At 41.1% G+C, this 13,037-nt stretch overlaps 1 protein-coding gene across 1 annotated transcript in view; it reads right to left on the bottom strand.

Annotated features, from left to right (window-relative positions):
• The window catches only part of Tex14 (testis expressed 14), a gene marked incomplete at its 5' end in the record, with an annotated part of 90,856 nt that overhangs the window by 32,621 nt on the left and 45,198 nt on the right, over positions 1-13,037 (bottom strand). Inside the window, 6 exon segments of the mRNA XM_013519211.1 lie at positions 1,087-1,153; positions 7,512-7,622; positions 9,754-9,854; positions 10,703-10,987; positions 12,122-12,207; positions 12,399-12,524. Of these exon segments, the coding sequence (XP_013374665.1) occupies positions 1,087-1,153; positions 7,512-7,622; positions 9,754-9,854; positions 10,703-10,987; positions 12,122-12,207; positions 12,399-12,524 (776 nt within the window).

Raw genomic sequence — 13,037 nt, 5'->3', positions numbered from 1 at the left:
TTTTTTTTTTTTTTTTTTGTCTTTTTGAGACAGGGTCTCACTACGCAGTTCAGGCTGAGCTTGAGCTCACTTTGCAGCCCAGGCTGGCTTCGAACTTGCAACGATCCTCCTGCCTCAGCCTCCTGAGTGCTGGGATTACAGGTGTGCACCACCCCACCTGGCTGAGACTTTCAGTATATAACCTGAGAGTGTAACTGTTCATCCCAAAGCTTGCAGACTCTTAAAATGCTCCTAACTCTGGCAGGGAACTGAATCACCTTAGAGCTGGAAGCTAGAGTATGCACTGGAAGCACGGGAGTAAGTTCAGAACCCTCATGCATCTGTGTTCAGAATGCTGAGATATGACTATAAATGTCTACACAGACTTAGGTGGGTATCTATGGTTTAATAAGCAGCACGGATACATACCTGAAAAGAACAAAGGCACACAATCATTAAAATGCCTGTAAGACAATCAACACTGCACTTACATGTTGTCTTGTGACACACCCGATTTAGTGTTAACTTGTCACATAATAGAAAGCTCCTGTTAAAGTTACAAAGCAACAGAGGCCCCCAAAAGGTGGTGGGCGGGGGCAGCAGGTGACAGTGTTAAGCTGAATCTGCACTATTGGCTGTTAACTCCATGACAAAAAAAGATGCTAACCAAGACGAGGAAAACAACAGTGCAACTCTGGCTTCTGAGGTGGAGAAAGACACACCAAGTTCTGGTTTTTGTTCTTCAGTAACTAGCTTTGTGACTTGAGCAAATTCCGCAGGTTGCTCAGGAAAGCTAACTGTCCATTGCTGTGTGTCACTAAGGAGGTTAAAATCTAGCCAGACTAGAGGGTGGAAAAAACAGGTACTTACAATGTACGCTACAGAAAATATGAGGGAGTACACTTAACACAACATGTCAATGTCATGAAGCTGGTAAGGAGCTGGGGCTTCATTCTAATGAGAAGAGATCACTGAGCCTCAGCTTTCTCAACTGTAAAATGAAAGGCTGAGACAAGATGATCTCTAAGAAGCCTGACAGTTCTAAAGTCATCTGTGATCCAACAGAAAGTGAAGGGAAGAGATCCTCAAAGGAATCCTAGGGCTTACCATAGCCTTGAGGTTGTGCAAATGCACCTTGTATTTCTTCAAAGTTCTCTTCTATAGGACTTGAGGTCTATAAAACAATGAAAGAAAGATGGGTCAAGGAAATGAGTTTCAATGAAGGAAGACATATCAAAAGTTTGAGGGAAATTTTTTCGTTCTTGTGTTGGGAATTAAACCAGGGCCTTACACACACTAGCCAAGTGCTTTAGCATTGAGCTACACCCCTAACTCTCCTGATGTTACTAAACCTTAGAAATCCTCACGAGGCCTCTTTACCTCTCAGGTAAAGAGCAAATTTGTTTCATGGATAAAATACTGATTTTTGCTGTTTGTTCCCCTCAACAACAAGCCCTAATCTGTGAAGAGGAATTCTGTAACTTTTCTCTTTATATCACTATCTCCTTGTTATCTGATTCTTCCAACAATGCTGTTTTGGGATTTTGGTAAGAAGAGTCAAAGAGGGTTGAAAAATGGCCCAGCATGAAAAATTACTCTAGCTGGGCATGGTGGCACATGCCTATAATCCCAGCACTTGGGAGGCTCAGCAGGAGGATTGCTCCAAGTTCAAGGCCAGCCTGGGCTACAAAGTGAGTTCAAGACCAGCCTGAACTTCATAGTGAGACCCTGTCTCAAAGGAAAAAAAAAAAAAGAAACAAAGAAAAAGAAAGAAAGAAAGAAAAAGTAAAACTACTCTATGAGGTGAGAGGTCAAAACAATAGTTCCCTTTGTAGAAAGGCAATGACTGACAGGGAACACGATTTTTTTTTTCTTTTCTCCACTCTCTGAATTTTTTATTAGTGTATTTTTGTGATTTACAGTAAATACTCAGTATGGAGGAATACATTCACTGTAGGAGAACTAGTACATATATTGATCTTAATCCTCTTACTTCCCATTCCCCTCTCCTCTCTCCTGTTTCCCCCATCCTCTGATACCCTTCCCATCCTTTTGAAGAACCAACTCTTAATTCAATGACCCTTTGTATTGGTTTTTCAGTGTCAACTTCATTAATTTCTGCTCTGATCTTTATCTCTTTCTACTGGTTTCAAACTTGTTCTTGTCTTTGTAGGATCTTGAGATGCATCACTGGGTTATTTCATATTGCTCTAATTCTCTTTATTTTCTTTTTTTTTTTTTTGGTTTTTCTCTGGTACCGGGAACCGAACTCACGACCTTGCACTTGCCAGGCAGGCGCTTTGCCGCTGAGCTAAATCCCCAGCCCCTAATTCTCTTTATTTTCTTAATTTTTGGAACCAGGAATTGAACTCAGGACCTCGTGCTTGCCAGGCAGGTGCTGTGCCGCTGAGCTACATCCCTGGCCCTCTAATTCTCTTTAAGTGTGCATTTACAGTTACAACCTTCCCTCTTAGAACTGCTTTCTGATTTCTTGTGATCCACTGATTAATTAATAACATTATTTAATCTCTTTGTGTCTGCATAGTTTCTGTGGCTTCTTTTGTTGCTCATTTCTAGCTTCCTTCTGCTGCAGTCTGATAGTATGTAGGGGATTATTTCAATACTTTTGTATTTATGCATGCTTTACACCTAAATTCTATTCTCTTTTAGAAAGAGTTCTGTGAGCTACTGAGAAATGTGTATTCTCTTGTTGGATGAAACACTCTGTAGATATCTGTTAAGTCCATTTGTTCAATGATGTGATTTAACCTTGATCTTTGCTGCCTGAATGACCTAATTGTGAGAGTAGTCCCACATTATGACTGTACTGGAGTCTACCCATCCCTTTAAGTCAAGGGATTTTTGTTTTATGAAACTGGATGTATCAACATTCATTGCATAGATATTTGTAATTATTACCTCTTCCTGTTGAATTGCTTCTTTTATCTGTATGTAATGGGCTTCTTTGTCTCTTCTGATCAGTTTTGACCTGAAGTCTGATGTGTCTGAAAGTAAGATAGCTACTTCTGCTTGTTTTAGGGTTCCTGTTAAATGCAGTGTAATTTTCATGCTTTCACTTTCAGTCTATGGCCCTCCTTTGGGATAAAGTGCTTCTTCTAGAGGCAGTATATGGTTGTGTTGTTTTTGATCCAATCTGCCAGTCTGTGTCTTTTGATTAGGGATTTGAGACCACTGACATCGAAAGTTAATATTGTAAGGTATTTATTTAGTTCTGTCATTGCATTATTTTCCCAGTGCTGATTCTTTTACAGATATTCCTCCTTTAACGACCTATTTAACGACTGTTTTCACTTATGACTCAGACTTAAGACTGCCTTTTTTGCACAGTTCAATATACCTTGTTTATAGAGCCTCAATGTCTTTTTTTCTGTACAGGACATTTGGTTTATAAAATACTGTAGTTTTTTTTTTTTTGGTCTTTTTTTTGAGACAGGGTCTCACTATGCAGTTCAGGCTGGCCTTGAGCTCACTTTGTAGTCCAGGCTGGCCTCGAATTTGCAATGATCTTCTTGCCTCAGCTTCCCAAGTGCTGGGATTACAGGCGTGCGCCACCATGCCCGGCAAAGTACTGTAGTTTTATGTTCTGTTATATGTTATAGTACTTTACAGCGTGGATACACTGCTATACAGTCACAATGTGGGACTACTCTCACAGTTAGGTCATTTAGGCAAAAAAATCAGCCAAGATCATCAGGGTTAAATCATACCATTCAACAAATGGACTTAACAGGTATCTACAGGGTGTTTCATCCAACAAGAGAATACACATTTCTCAGCAGCATTACAGTTATGCAAATAAAAGCTAAGTAATGAAGTTGAAGCCTGTCTGTCTTTCTTTCTTCTTCCCTCCCTCTCTCCCTCCCTTCCTTCTCTTTTTTTTGAGACACCATCTCATTATGTAGTCCAGGATGGCCTTGAACTCATGGGTGATCCTCCTGCCTCAGCCCGTCTGCTGCATGAAGACAAGTAGCAGTTACACTTTTGATACATCTGAGATTCTTGTTAGCCAAGTGGTATGATTGGAACGTACACTCCTGCCTTCCCCTCAGGCTCCCAAGTGCTGGGATTATAGGCATGCACCATGTCTGGCTGGAAGTTGGAGTTTTCTTTGACCATTTCTTTGTTCTGAATACTGCAGTGTACATACTATATACAGTTCCTCATTTAGCAATCAATTCAATTAACGACCTAGTCACAGGACCATTACTTGGTCATTAAATGAGAACCTTCTGCCGGGCGTGGTGGCACATGCCTGTAATCCCAGCACTTGGGAGGCTGAGGCAGGAGGATCACTGCAAGTTCGAGGCCAGCCTGGGCTACAAAGTGAGCTCAAGGCCAGCCTGAACTGCATAGTGAGACCCTGTCTCAGAAAGACAAAAAAAAAAAGCATACTGTTATGAGAACCTTCCATGCCCACCTTTTAACTAGTCTCCTAGTTAGATGTACATTTTCCTTTGGATTCTTTTGTGCTGGAGGCCTTCCAGCCTCTACCTAGAATTCCTTTAAGTATTTTCTGCAATGCTGATTTAGTTGTCATGTAGTTCTTCAGAATTTGTCATGGAAAACCTTTACTTCTCTATCTAGTTTTGAAGGCTAATTTACCAGGATACAAAAATCTAGGTTGACAATTGTTTTCTTTTAGGGGTTAAAAATCTTGTTTGTGGCTTTTTGAGACAGGGTCTCACTATGTAGTGCAGGCTAGGCTGGCCTGAAACTCAAAGCGATCCTCTTGCCTCAGCCTCCTGAGTGCTGGGATTACAGGCATGCACCACCACACCTGGCTTAAAAATTTTTGCTGCTAGGTGTGGTGGCACACATTTGTAATCCCAGCACTGGAGAGACTTAAGCAGAAAGATTGCTACAAGTTCAAGGCCAGTGTTGGGTACATAGTGAGTTCAAGGCCAGCCTGAACTATATAGTGAGACACTGCCTCAAAAAATATATATAAATAAAATAAAACAAAAAAGAAAAGAAATAGTGGAACTGCTATGTGAAGACAAGTAGGAATGATACTTCTGATACATGTGGGATTTTTGTCAGTCAAATGGTATGATTGGAATGCACATTCCTAGCTTTCCCTCAGTCTACTTTTCATGTTGATAAAAGGATTCCAAAAATATGCTAATAAGGGGAGAGATAGAGTAGAAATTATATAAGTAAGACAATCCATTGAATTTCATTTTAAGAATGAAAATACTTCACCAGCAGGTCCTTGCACAACTTGCATGCTCAGAGGAAAACTGTGTGTACTGGACAGTGCCATCTTATTCCTGAATCCTTGCCTCTAATCCTGTCTCTGCTGTCACTAAAGACTGGACGATGAGGCTTGATTCCCTACACCTGCAGAGATGATAACCTCTTCTTCACAGAAAGAATATGTGATAGGTAGCATGAATAAAACTGTTTTGGAAAAAAGTACAAAGTACTATACAAGTGAAAAAAAATCATGATTTTGGGGGAAATTGCACATGACTTGCCACTCTCAAAAATCTTTTTTTTTTTTTTTTTTTTGTATAGATTATTGTCTCTCTTTCTCTCATTTTTTTGTGGTCTTTTTGAGACAGGGTTTTGCTGTGCAGTTCAGGCTGGCCTTGAGCTCACTTTATAGCCCAGGCTGGCCTTGAACTCACAATGATCCTCCTGCCTCAGCCTCCCTAGTCCTGGAATTACGGGTGTGAGCCACCATGCCCAGCTTCAAAAATCTTATCTTTTATGTTTTGTTTTGTTTTTTTTGTTTTCTTTTTCTGGTACCTCAGGATCAAACTCAAGACCTTGTGCTTGCCGGAAAGGCGCTGTGCCATTGAGCTAAATCCCCAGCTCCAAAATCTTATCTTTTAAAAAAAATTTTATTTTAAAGAAAAAGAAACAAACAAACAAAAAAACCAAAAAACAAAATTCCAAAACAATACAATAGGAGGGTAACAATGGTGAATTCGTGGAGTATTATCTTTAAATTACTCAGAGTATAAGATATCAGCCTTTGGCTGTCCAAACAATATTAGCCCAAACTCTTTTCAATGAACTGAGAAATTAGTAGTATAACTATTTTAACTGTCTTTTGTATATAATATATATATATATTTTTTCCTTTTGCTTTTTCCTTCCATCTTTTCTCCATTCCCCCAAACCAGTTTCTCTTTCCTTTTGAAGTTTCTTCCCGTTTTACAATATCGATTGTACATTTTTGATCTTATTTACTTTCATCTTCTCACACTAGGAAGACAATATGATGTTTACACATTTGTGTCTGATTTATTTCACTTATGAGTATGGTCTCAAGTTGCATCCATTTACCTATAAAAGTTTCCAGTTTATCCTTCTTTATAGCTGAGTAACACTCCATTATATAAAAATCTTACACTCCATTATATAAAAATCTTTTATATCTACATCTTTTTTATCCATTCCTCGATTGATGGGCATTTGAGTAGTTTCCAAGATCTAGCTATTACAAACTGTGCTGCTAAAAAACAATTGTGCTGCTAGGAACATGGGTGCACATATATCACTGTGGTACAATATTTTTATTCTTCTGAGAAGATATCCAGAAGGGGGAAATGGGACCTCCAAAAAATATTATTTTTCAAAAATAGTTTTTAAAAAGCCAGGCATAGTGGTGCATGCCTGTAATCCCAGCACTTGGGAGGCTGAGGCAGGAGGATTGTTGCGAGTTTGAGGCCAGCCTGGGCTACAAAGTGAGCTCAAGGTCAGTCTGAACTGTATAGGAAGATTCTGTCTCAAAAAGACCAAAACAACAACAACAAAAATCAAAAACCCCAGTTTTTAAAAATATACACGAAAGCACTATGAATACGACATTAGGTATTTTCATGTGTGTTTTACTTATTTTTCTCGTTGCTAACACAAAATACCCAACACTCAAAGTTAAAAGAGGAAAGATTTTTTTGTGTGTGTTTTTGAGACAGGGTCTCACTATGCGTTCAGGCTGGCCTCAAACTCATGATGATCCTCCTGCCTCAGCCTACTGAGTGCTGGGATTACAGGTGTGCACCCCCACAACCAGGGAGGAAAGGTTTTTTTTGTAGTTCACAGTTTATAAAGGTTTAAGTCCATAGGCATCTGGCTCCAAGACAGGAAGGCATGACAGAGGGAATTTCTACTACTTCACAGTAGAGAAATAGTTCTTGGCAGGCAGAAGGCAGGAGGTCACAAGCAGCAAACAAGCAGCAAGTGACCTTTTTGTCCCTTATATCCCATCCAGGCTGCCTGCCCTTAGGGTGGGCAGCACTCAAACCCAGGGTGGAGCACCCTTAACCCAGAATTATGCCAAACCAATCAGTGCACTAATTTAGTAACTACACAGTTTTGTAATCACACACTCTAGATCCAGCCACCTCTGAAAAGCTCAATCTATGACCACACAAGGCTTTTGGAGGGACATCTAGATATAAGCCATAACAACATGTAAGCTATTGTCTCAAAAGAAAATGATTTAAATAAGGCAATGGAGAAATGTGAAAATGTACTTCACCCTGAATATGATTTTTTACCTCTATAGGTAAGTTTTCTTGAGCAGCTGAGGAGTAAAAATACTCATGGTCTGGAGTTAAAAATTCATCTGTTATGTCTTCAGAAGATTCCGGTGAACATGTAGCATGATCCTATTAATAATGCAGGAAATCACAGTTAAATAGCTGTTAATTGTAAACCATTCCTTTACAGCTTACAGAAGACTACCCAGCAATCAGCTGAACATTGAGCTGCCTTTCCCAGCTTGTTTTTGTGTGTGCCTCTGCTCACCTTCGTAGTAGAGAGGCAGTCATGAACTCTTTGGAACACATGTGGAGGAATGACCCTTCTGTGTCTCAGCCTCTCATTTGCAGATCGGGTGGGGAGGAGACCACTTTTCCATCTAAAATTCTAAGTGAGAACATAGGCCTCCGACAACGCATGCTGAGGACCCAATTTACAACCCCTGATACCTACAGGGAATACATGTAGTCCACAGTCCACACCTTGGCCTTAGCCTACACATGAGGAATCTGAAGCTGCTCAGACCTCAGAACTTCTTCAGGTGCTACAGTTTAAAGGCTGGGGCAGAATTTCTTTTGGTGTTATTTTGTTTTGGTTTTTGAGACAGTGTTTCACTTTGTAGTGCAGGCTGGCCTGGAACTCACAGTGATCCTCTTGCCTCAGCCTCTCTACAGAGGATGATTTTAAAAATAACAATGCAATCTCAAGAATGAAAAGTCAAGGGGCCAAGTATTTATTTATTTATTTAGTTAGTTAGTTTTGTTTTTCTGGTACCAGGAACCGAACTCACAAACTTGCACTTGCCAGGCAGGCGCTGTGCCGCTGAGCTAAATCCCCAGCCCCAAGGGGCCAAGTATTTAGCTGAGTGGTGCAATGCCTGCCTGGCAAGTGTGAGATCCCAAATTTGATACCCAGCACACCCCGTAAAAAAAGAATGAAAAGTCGAGCTAGGCATAGTGGCACACACCAGTAATTCCAGTTCTTGGGAGGCTCAGGCAGGAGGATTGCTGTGAGTTTGAGGCCAATCTGGGCTACATAGTGAATTCAAGGCCAGCCTGAACTGCATAGTGAAACCCTGTCTCAAATACATAAATAAAATAAAATTGAAATATTAAAAAGTAACAGAGCGGGTCAGGGATATAGCTCAGCAGCACAGGGCCTACAAGTGCAAGGTCTTGAGTTCAATTTTTGGTACCAAAACCCCCCCACAAAAAACCAAAAAACAAAGTAACAGAACATCCCCACTTCACTCTCTTTTTTCTGCTTATTTTCTTACATTCACACACTGCTCACGACATGGTTAGAAAAGTGGTTCTTTTCTCCTGTCTTCAGACATCCTTTTGCAGAGATTTTATGGCTTGTTTCCTCGGACATTGCTTTTGGCACAACCTTCCCCTCACTGTGCACTCAAGAGCTGTTCCTCTTTACCTCTCACAGCAAACCCAAATTTACCAGACGAATCTGGCTGCCTCCACACCTTCCCCTCTTCCATGACTAGACCTGCCTCTCCAGCCTAGTAAGTGTGTTCAATGTAGCATGTCCTTCTAGCTCTCACATGACAGAAGGGAGACACTGTAGTTGTGAATAGTTTGTATGATTAACACAACATTGTACTGTGTTCAAAAACCTTATTATGTTATCACTATTATACTTTATGTTGTGTCATTCAAATTGCTGCTACTATTCTTCAGATGACTGTGGCCTCATATAGTTAGTATATTGTTGGGGACCACAAATTCACAATGGCTAATTTTGCATACTTCCCTAAGGAATAAATGGAGGGTTAAATGAAGGGTTGGGATTAACAGTATCACCCTTTTGAAATTTCTCATTATCTCTTTAGGGATGGACCATCTTCTCCCACCATGACTAAAACTAAGACCACTAAGACTCCAAGGCAAGATCCTTCTTAGCATAAGATCACATCGTTGCCCCTTAGTCATCAACCTCTGAGTCTTCTGCTAATCCCTCCTATCACTGTATATACCCAATAAATAGTGGCTGGCTTGGCATGTCTTAGTTTCTACCCATCCTGAGCCACTGACCTCCTAGACCCCCATCTTGCATTACTAGACCTGTCTGTTTTTTATTTCATCCTTTTGCCGTACCCTGCATACATGCAGTTGGGGATCTTGGCCAGGTCCCCAACAGTGTATCAAACTACGATAGATACTACATTGGTATCATAATACGTAACACCTTGGCTCCAGCTTATTAGATCACTAGGCTCAACTTGGCTCATCAAGCCTTATTACTTACATTATAAGATTTCTCAATGGTCACAGCTATGTCAGAACTTGCTTGAAAGGCTTCACTAGGTTCTGGCTGCTCATTTTTCCTGGATGAAAGATGCCTGATACCTAATGAGTATAATGCAATCAAGGTCACAGACAATGGTTTTGGGATAGCATGAAAGGGACAAAACACAGTGTGAGAAGAGAGATGCACATGCATTCGGCCAAGAGTGGCCATATTTGATATGCTAGGTTTAGTGCAGAGAATACAGATTCTTTAGCTTGGGTCTAAAATGCAGCCCTGGATCGTCCACCCTATTGGCCACTCAAAAGTGATGCTTTAAAAAAAAAAAAAGAAGGCTGGAGCAGCACAGTACCTTCCTGGCAAGTACAAGATCCTGAGTTTGATTCCTGGTACTCACCAAAAAAAAAAAAAAAAAAAACAGTGAACAAAACACCCAAGCCAACAGGTTTTCTGTCTAAGATAAATGATAACTATAGACGTCCTTTTCTTTGGATCAGTGCTACCCCATTATCCTCACCAAGAGCAAATTACTGGGCAGATATATATATAGTCTTCAGTTATAAATGTCATAGACCCAATGGATTTATTTCTAGCCTGGAATATAATGCAAAGAAACAAGCAGGAGGGACTGGTATCCCATCTCCACCCTTAGGTTAAGAAGGTTTGATTCCTTGCCAGGTTACTATGGCCAGGAGATGCACTTTATCTTACTTCCACTGGATGAAGGGATCTTGTCTCAGTTATAGGAAAAGTCATGATTCTCTGAATACCTATTCCTGTAGGAAGTACAGCAGGGCATAAGGGATATGCTGCTTTCCCTTAGCGTTCAAATTCCCAGAAATGCAGGAGAGAGAATTAAGCAAAGGAAATATGCCAGAAAGCTAACATACTTTTGAGAGCTGGTACCTTGTTAGAGTTCACCCAACCCAATTTCCCCAACTGAACTTACTGGTGAAGCTTTGTGTCCCAGGCTGCCTGCCTCGCTTCTCGCTGTCATGGTCACAGTTGTCCACTTTCCCTGATTTGACATCATTTCCTCCTGGCTCTTCCTTCTCCCTGTGAAACTCTACAACTCGCTGCCAATCCATGTTTTCCGGGCCCCTAGCAGGGGGCTGCAGCAAGGGACTGGACCCAGGTACAGCCTCACTCTTCAAAGTCAAACTGCTCTGAGGATGCCAAGGAAAGACCGGGAGCTCCCCACTAGCTGCCTTCTCAGCCGTTTCTTTTACCTCCGCTGCACACAAAAAGAAACAACCTTGAAAGTGTCACTGTGAAAATGGAAATGAAGTTTTCATCCTAGAGATGTGTGATCCTTCTCTAGCTCACACTGTAATATTAGTTACCTTTGCACAGTTGTATCTTCCTTAGCTTGTCCTGTTTGGCTTGATGGGGAGGGGAAGGAAGAAAATGATGACAGAACAGTAAAGGCATTTCAGTTAGTTACCCCTAAACAGCCCTTGCTGCTGCACTGCAGATGAAGTCAGCAGAAACCTTGCAGATGCATGCTCTTGATGATGTAACAAAAAATGGACATCTGAAATCCCCAGAAATAGTAGTTAATAGAATGGGCTTGAGTTTGTCTTTCTAGACCACTGAGCTCATACTTTGGGGGTATGTACATATATGCCTGTTTTCATTTCAAGTGTTCCATACTTCTGCAAAAGTCACAGTACTAAAAAACCGACATTGCAGCGGAGTGTAGTGGTGCATCCCAATAATCCCAGCACTCAGGAGGCAGAGTCAGGAGGACTGCTACAAACTAGAGGCCAGAATGGGCTACATGGTGAGTTCAAGGCCAGTCTCAACTACGTAGCAAGACTGTATCCAAATAAATAAACAAATGAGCGAATGAATGATCTCATGCAAGAAAAATGTAAGCAGACATTGTTTTCAAAGAAATGCAGGCTTTGTACTTAAAGGTATCAGCTGCAGCTGGAGGTGCAGCATGAGGCCCTGGGTTTGAGGGAGGGAGGGAGGGGAGAGAGGGACAGAAGGAGGGAGGGAGAGGGAGAGAGAATAGTTTAAATTTCATTTTATTGGGGCCAGGATATAGCTCAGCAGCCCAGCACTGGCCCAGCAAGCAAGTCTGTGAGTTCGATTCCCATTACAAAACAACAACAACAACAACAACAACAACAGCAACATCAACAACAACAAAACCATGCATAGTGGCACATGGCTGTAATCCCAGCACTCAGGAAGCTGAGGCAGGAGGACTGTTGTGAGTTCGAGATCAGCCTCAGCTACAAAGTGGGCTTAAGGCCAGCCTGAACTGCATAGCAAGACTTGTCTCAAAAAGCCGCCAAAAAAAAAAACAACAAAAAATCAAAAACATTTTATCTAACAAAACCCATGACATCATACTCACTTTTCCATTTTAAGTGTATCTTTCCATCATCTTTGTTTCCTGGTTTCACATTAGAGATTACAGAAGTCATAGATTCCACATTCATCCTAAATTGCATAGGTGTTTTGGGTTGGGATGATGGGAGCAGGTGGACACAAATACATTGGTTTGTTCCAGTTTCTAACAGAACTCAAAGCCCCCAACCTACCCAGAACCACCCGAGATTCCCTGAGCCATTCCTGCAGTTGCAGTGACTCCTATCTGCTACCAGAGCGCACCAGATTGCAAGGCTCCTTACCTGGTAGAGCCCTGGGAAGGGCAGGATGATCCAGAAGGTCCCTGCACACGGCTTGACATGGGAAAGAGGATACTCTTTAGTTCCACAACTTTGCCTTGGGTACTAGATTCCTTAGACTTTCTCTGGCTGAGAAATGAAAAGGATGGGCTAGAAGAGCTTTGAAGATTTTTTTCAGTTTCCAAGTTCAGATTTTATGATTTTAAACATTTTCTTTGGAAATTTTCAGAAGTAGAAGAAATCCACAATTTAAATGCAGTTTGCAAATGTTTGCAAGGATGTGAAGAAAAGGGAATCATTATAATTGGTAGGAATGTAAATGAGAAGAGCAATTAAGGGAAAGGGTACAGAGGTTTCTCAGGAAATTAAAAATAAGCCGGGTATAGTGGTGAACACCTATAGTCTCAGCTACTGTGGAGGCTGAGGCAGGAGGATCATTTGAGCCAAAGAGATCAAGACTAGCCTGTTCAACACAGTAAGATCCCTCTCAAAAATAATATTAAAAATATAACTACCATTATGATCTAGCAATCTTACTAATGGGTATATAAGCAAAGGAACTGAAATCAGAATTTTGGAGAGATATCCACACTTGCATGTTTACTGCAGCACTCTTCATAAGAGCCAAGACACAGAACCAAT

Source organism: Chinchilla lanigera, unplaced genomic scaffold (assembly GCF_000276665.1).
Source record: "Chinchilla lanigera isolate Chin_1 unplaced genomic scaffold, ChiLan1.0 scaffold00050, whole genome shotgun sequence".
NCBI lineage: Eukaryota > Metazoa > Chordata > Mammalia > Rodentia > Chinchillidae > Chinchilla > Chinchilla lanigera.
Note: the sequence above shows the minus strand (reverse complement) of the source record. Positions and strands in the feature narration are given on the sequence as shown.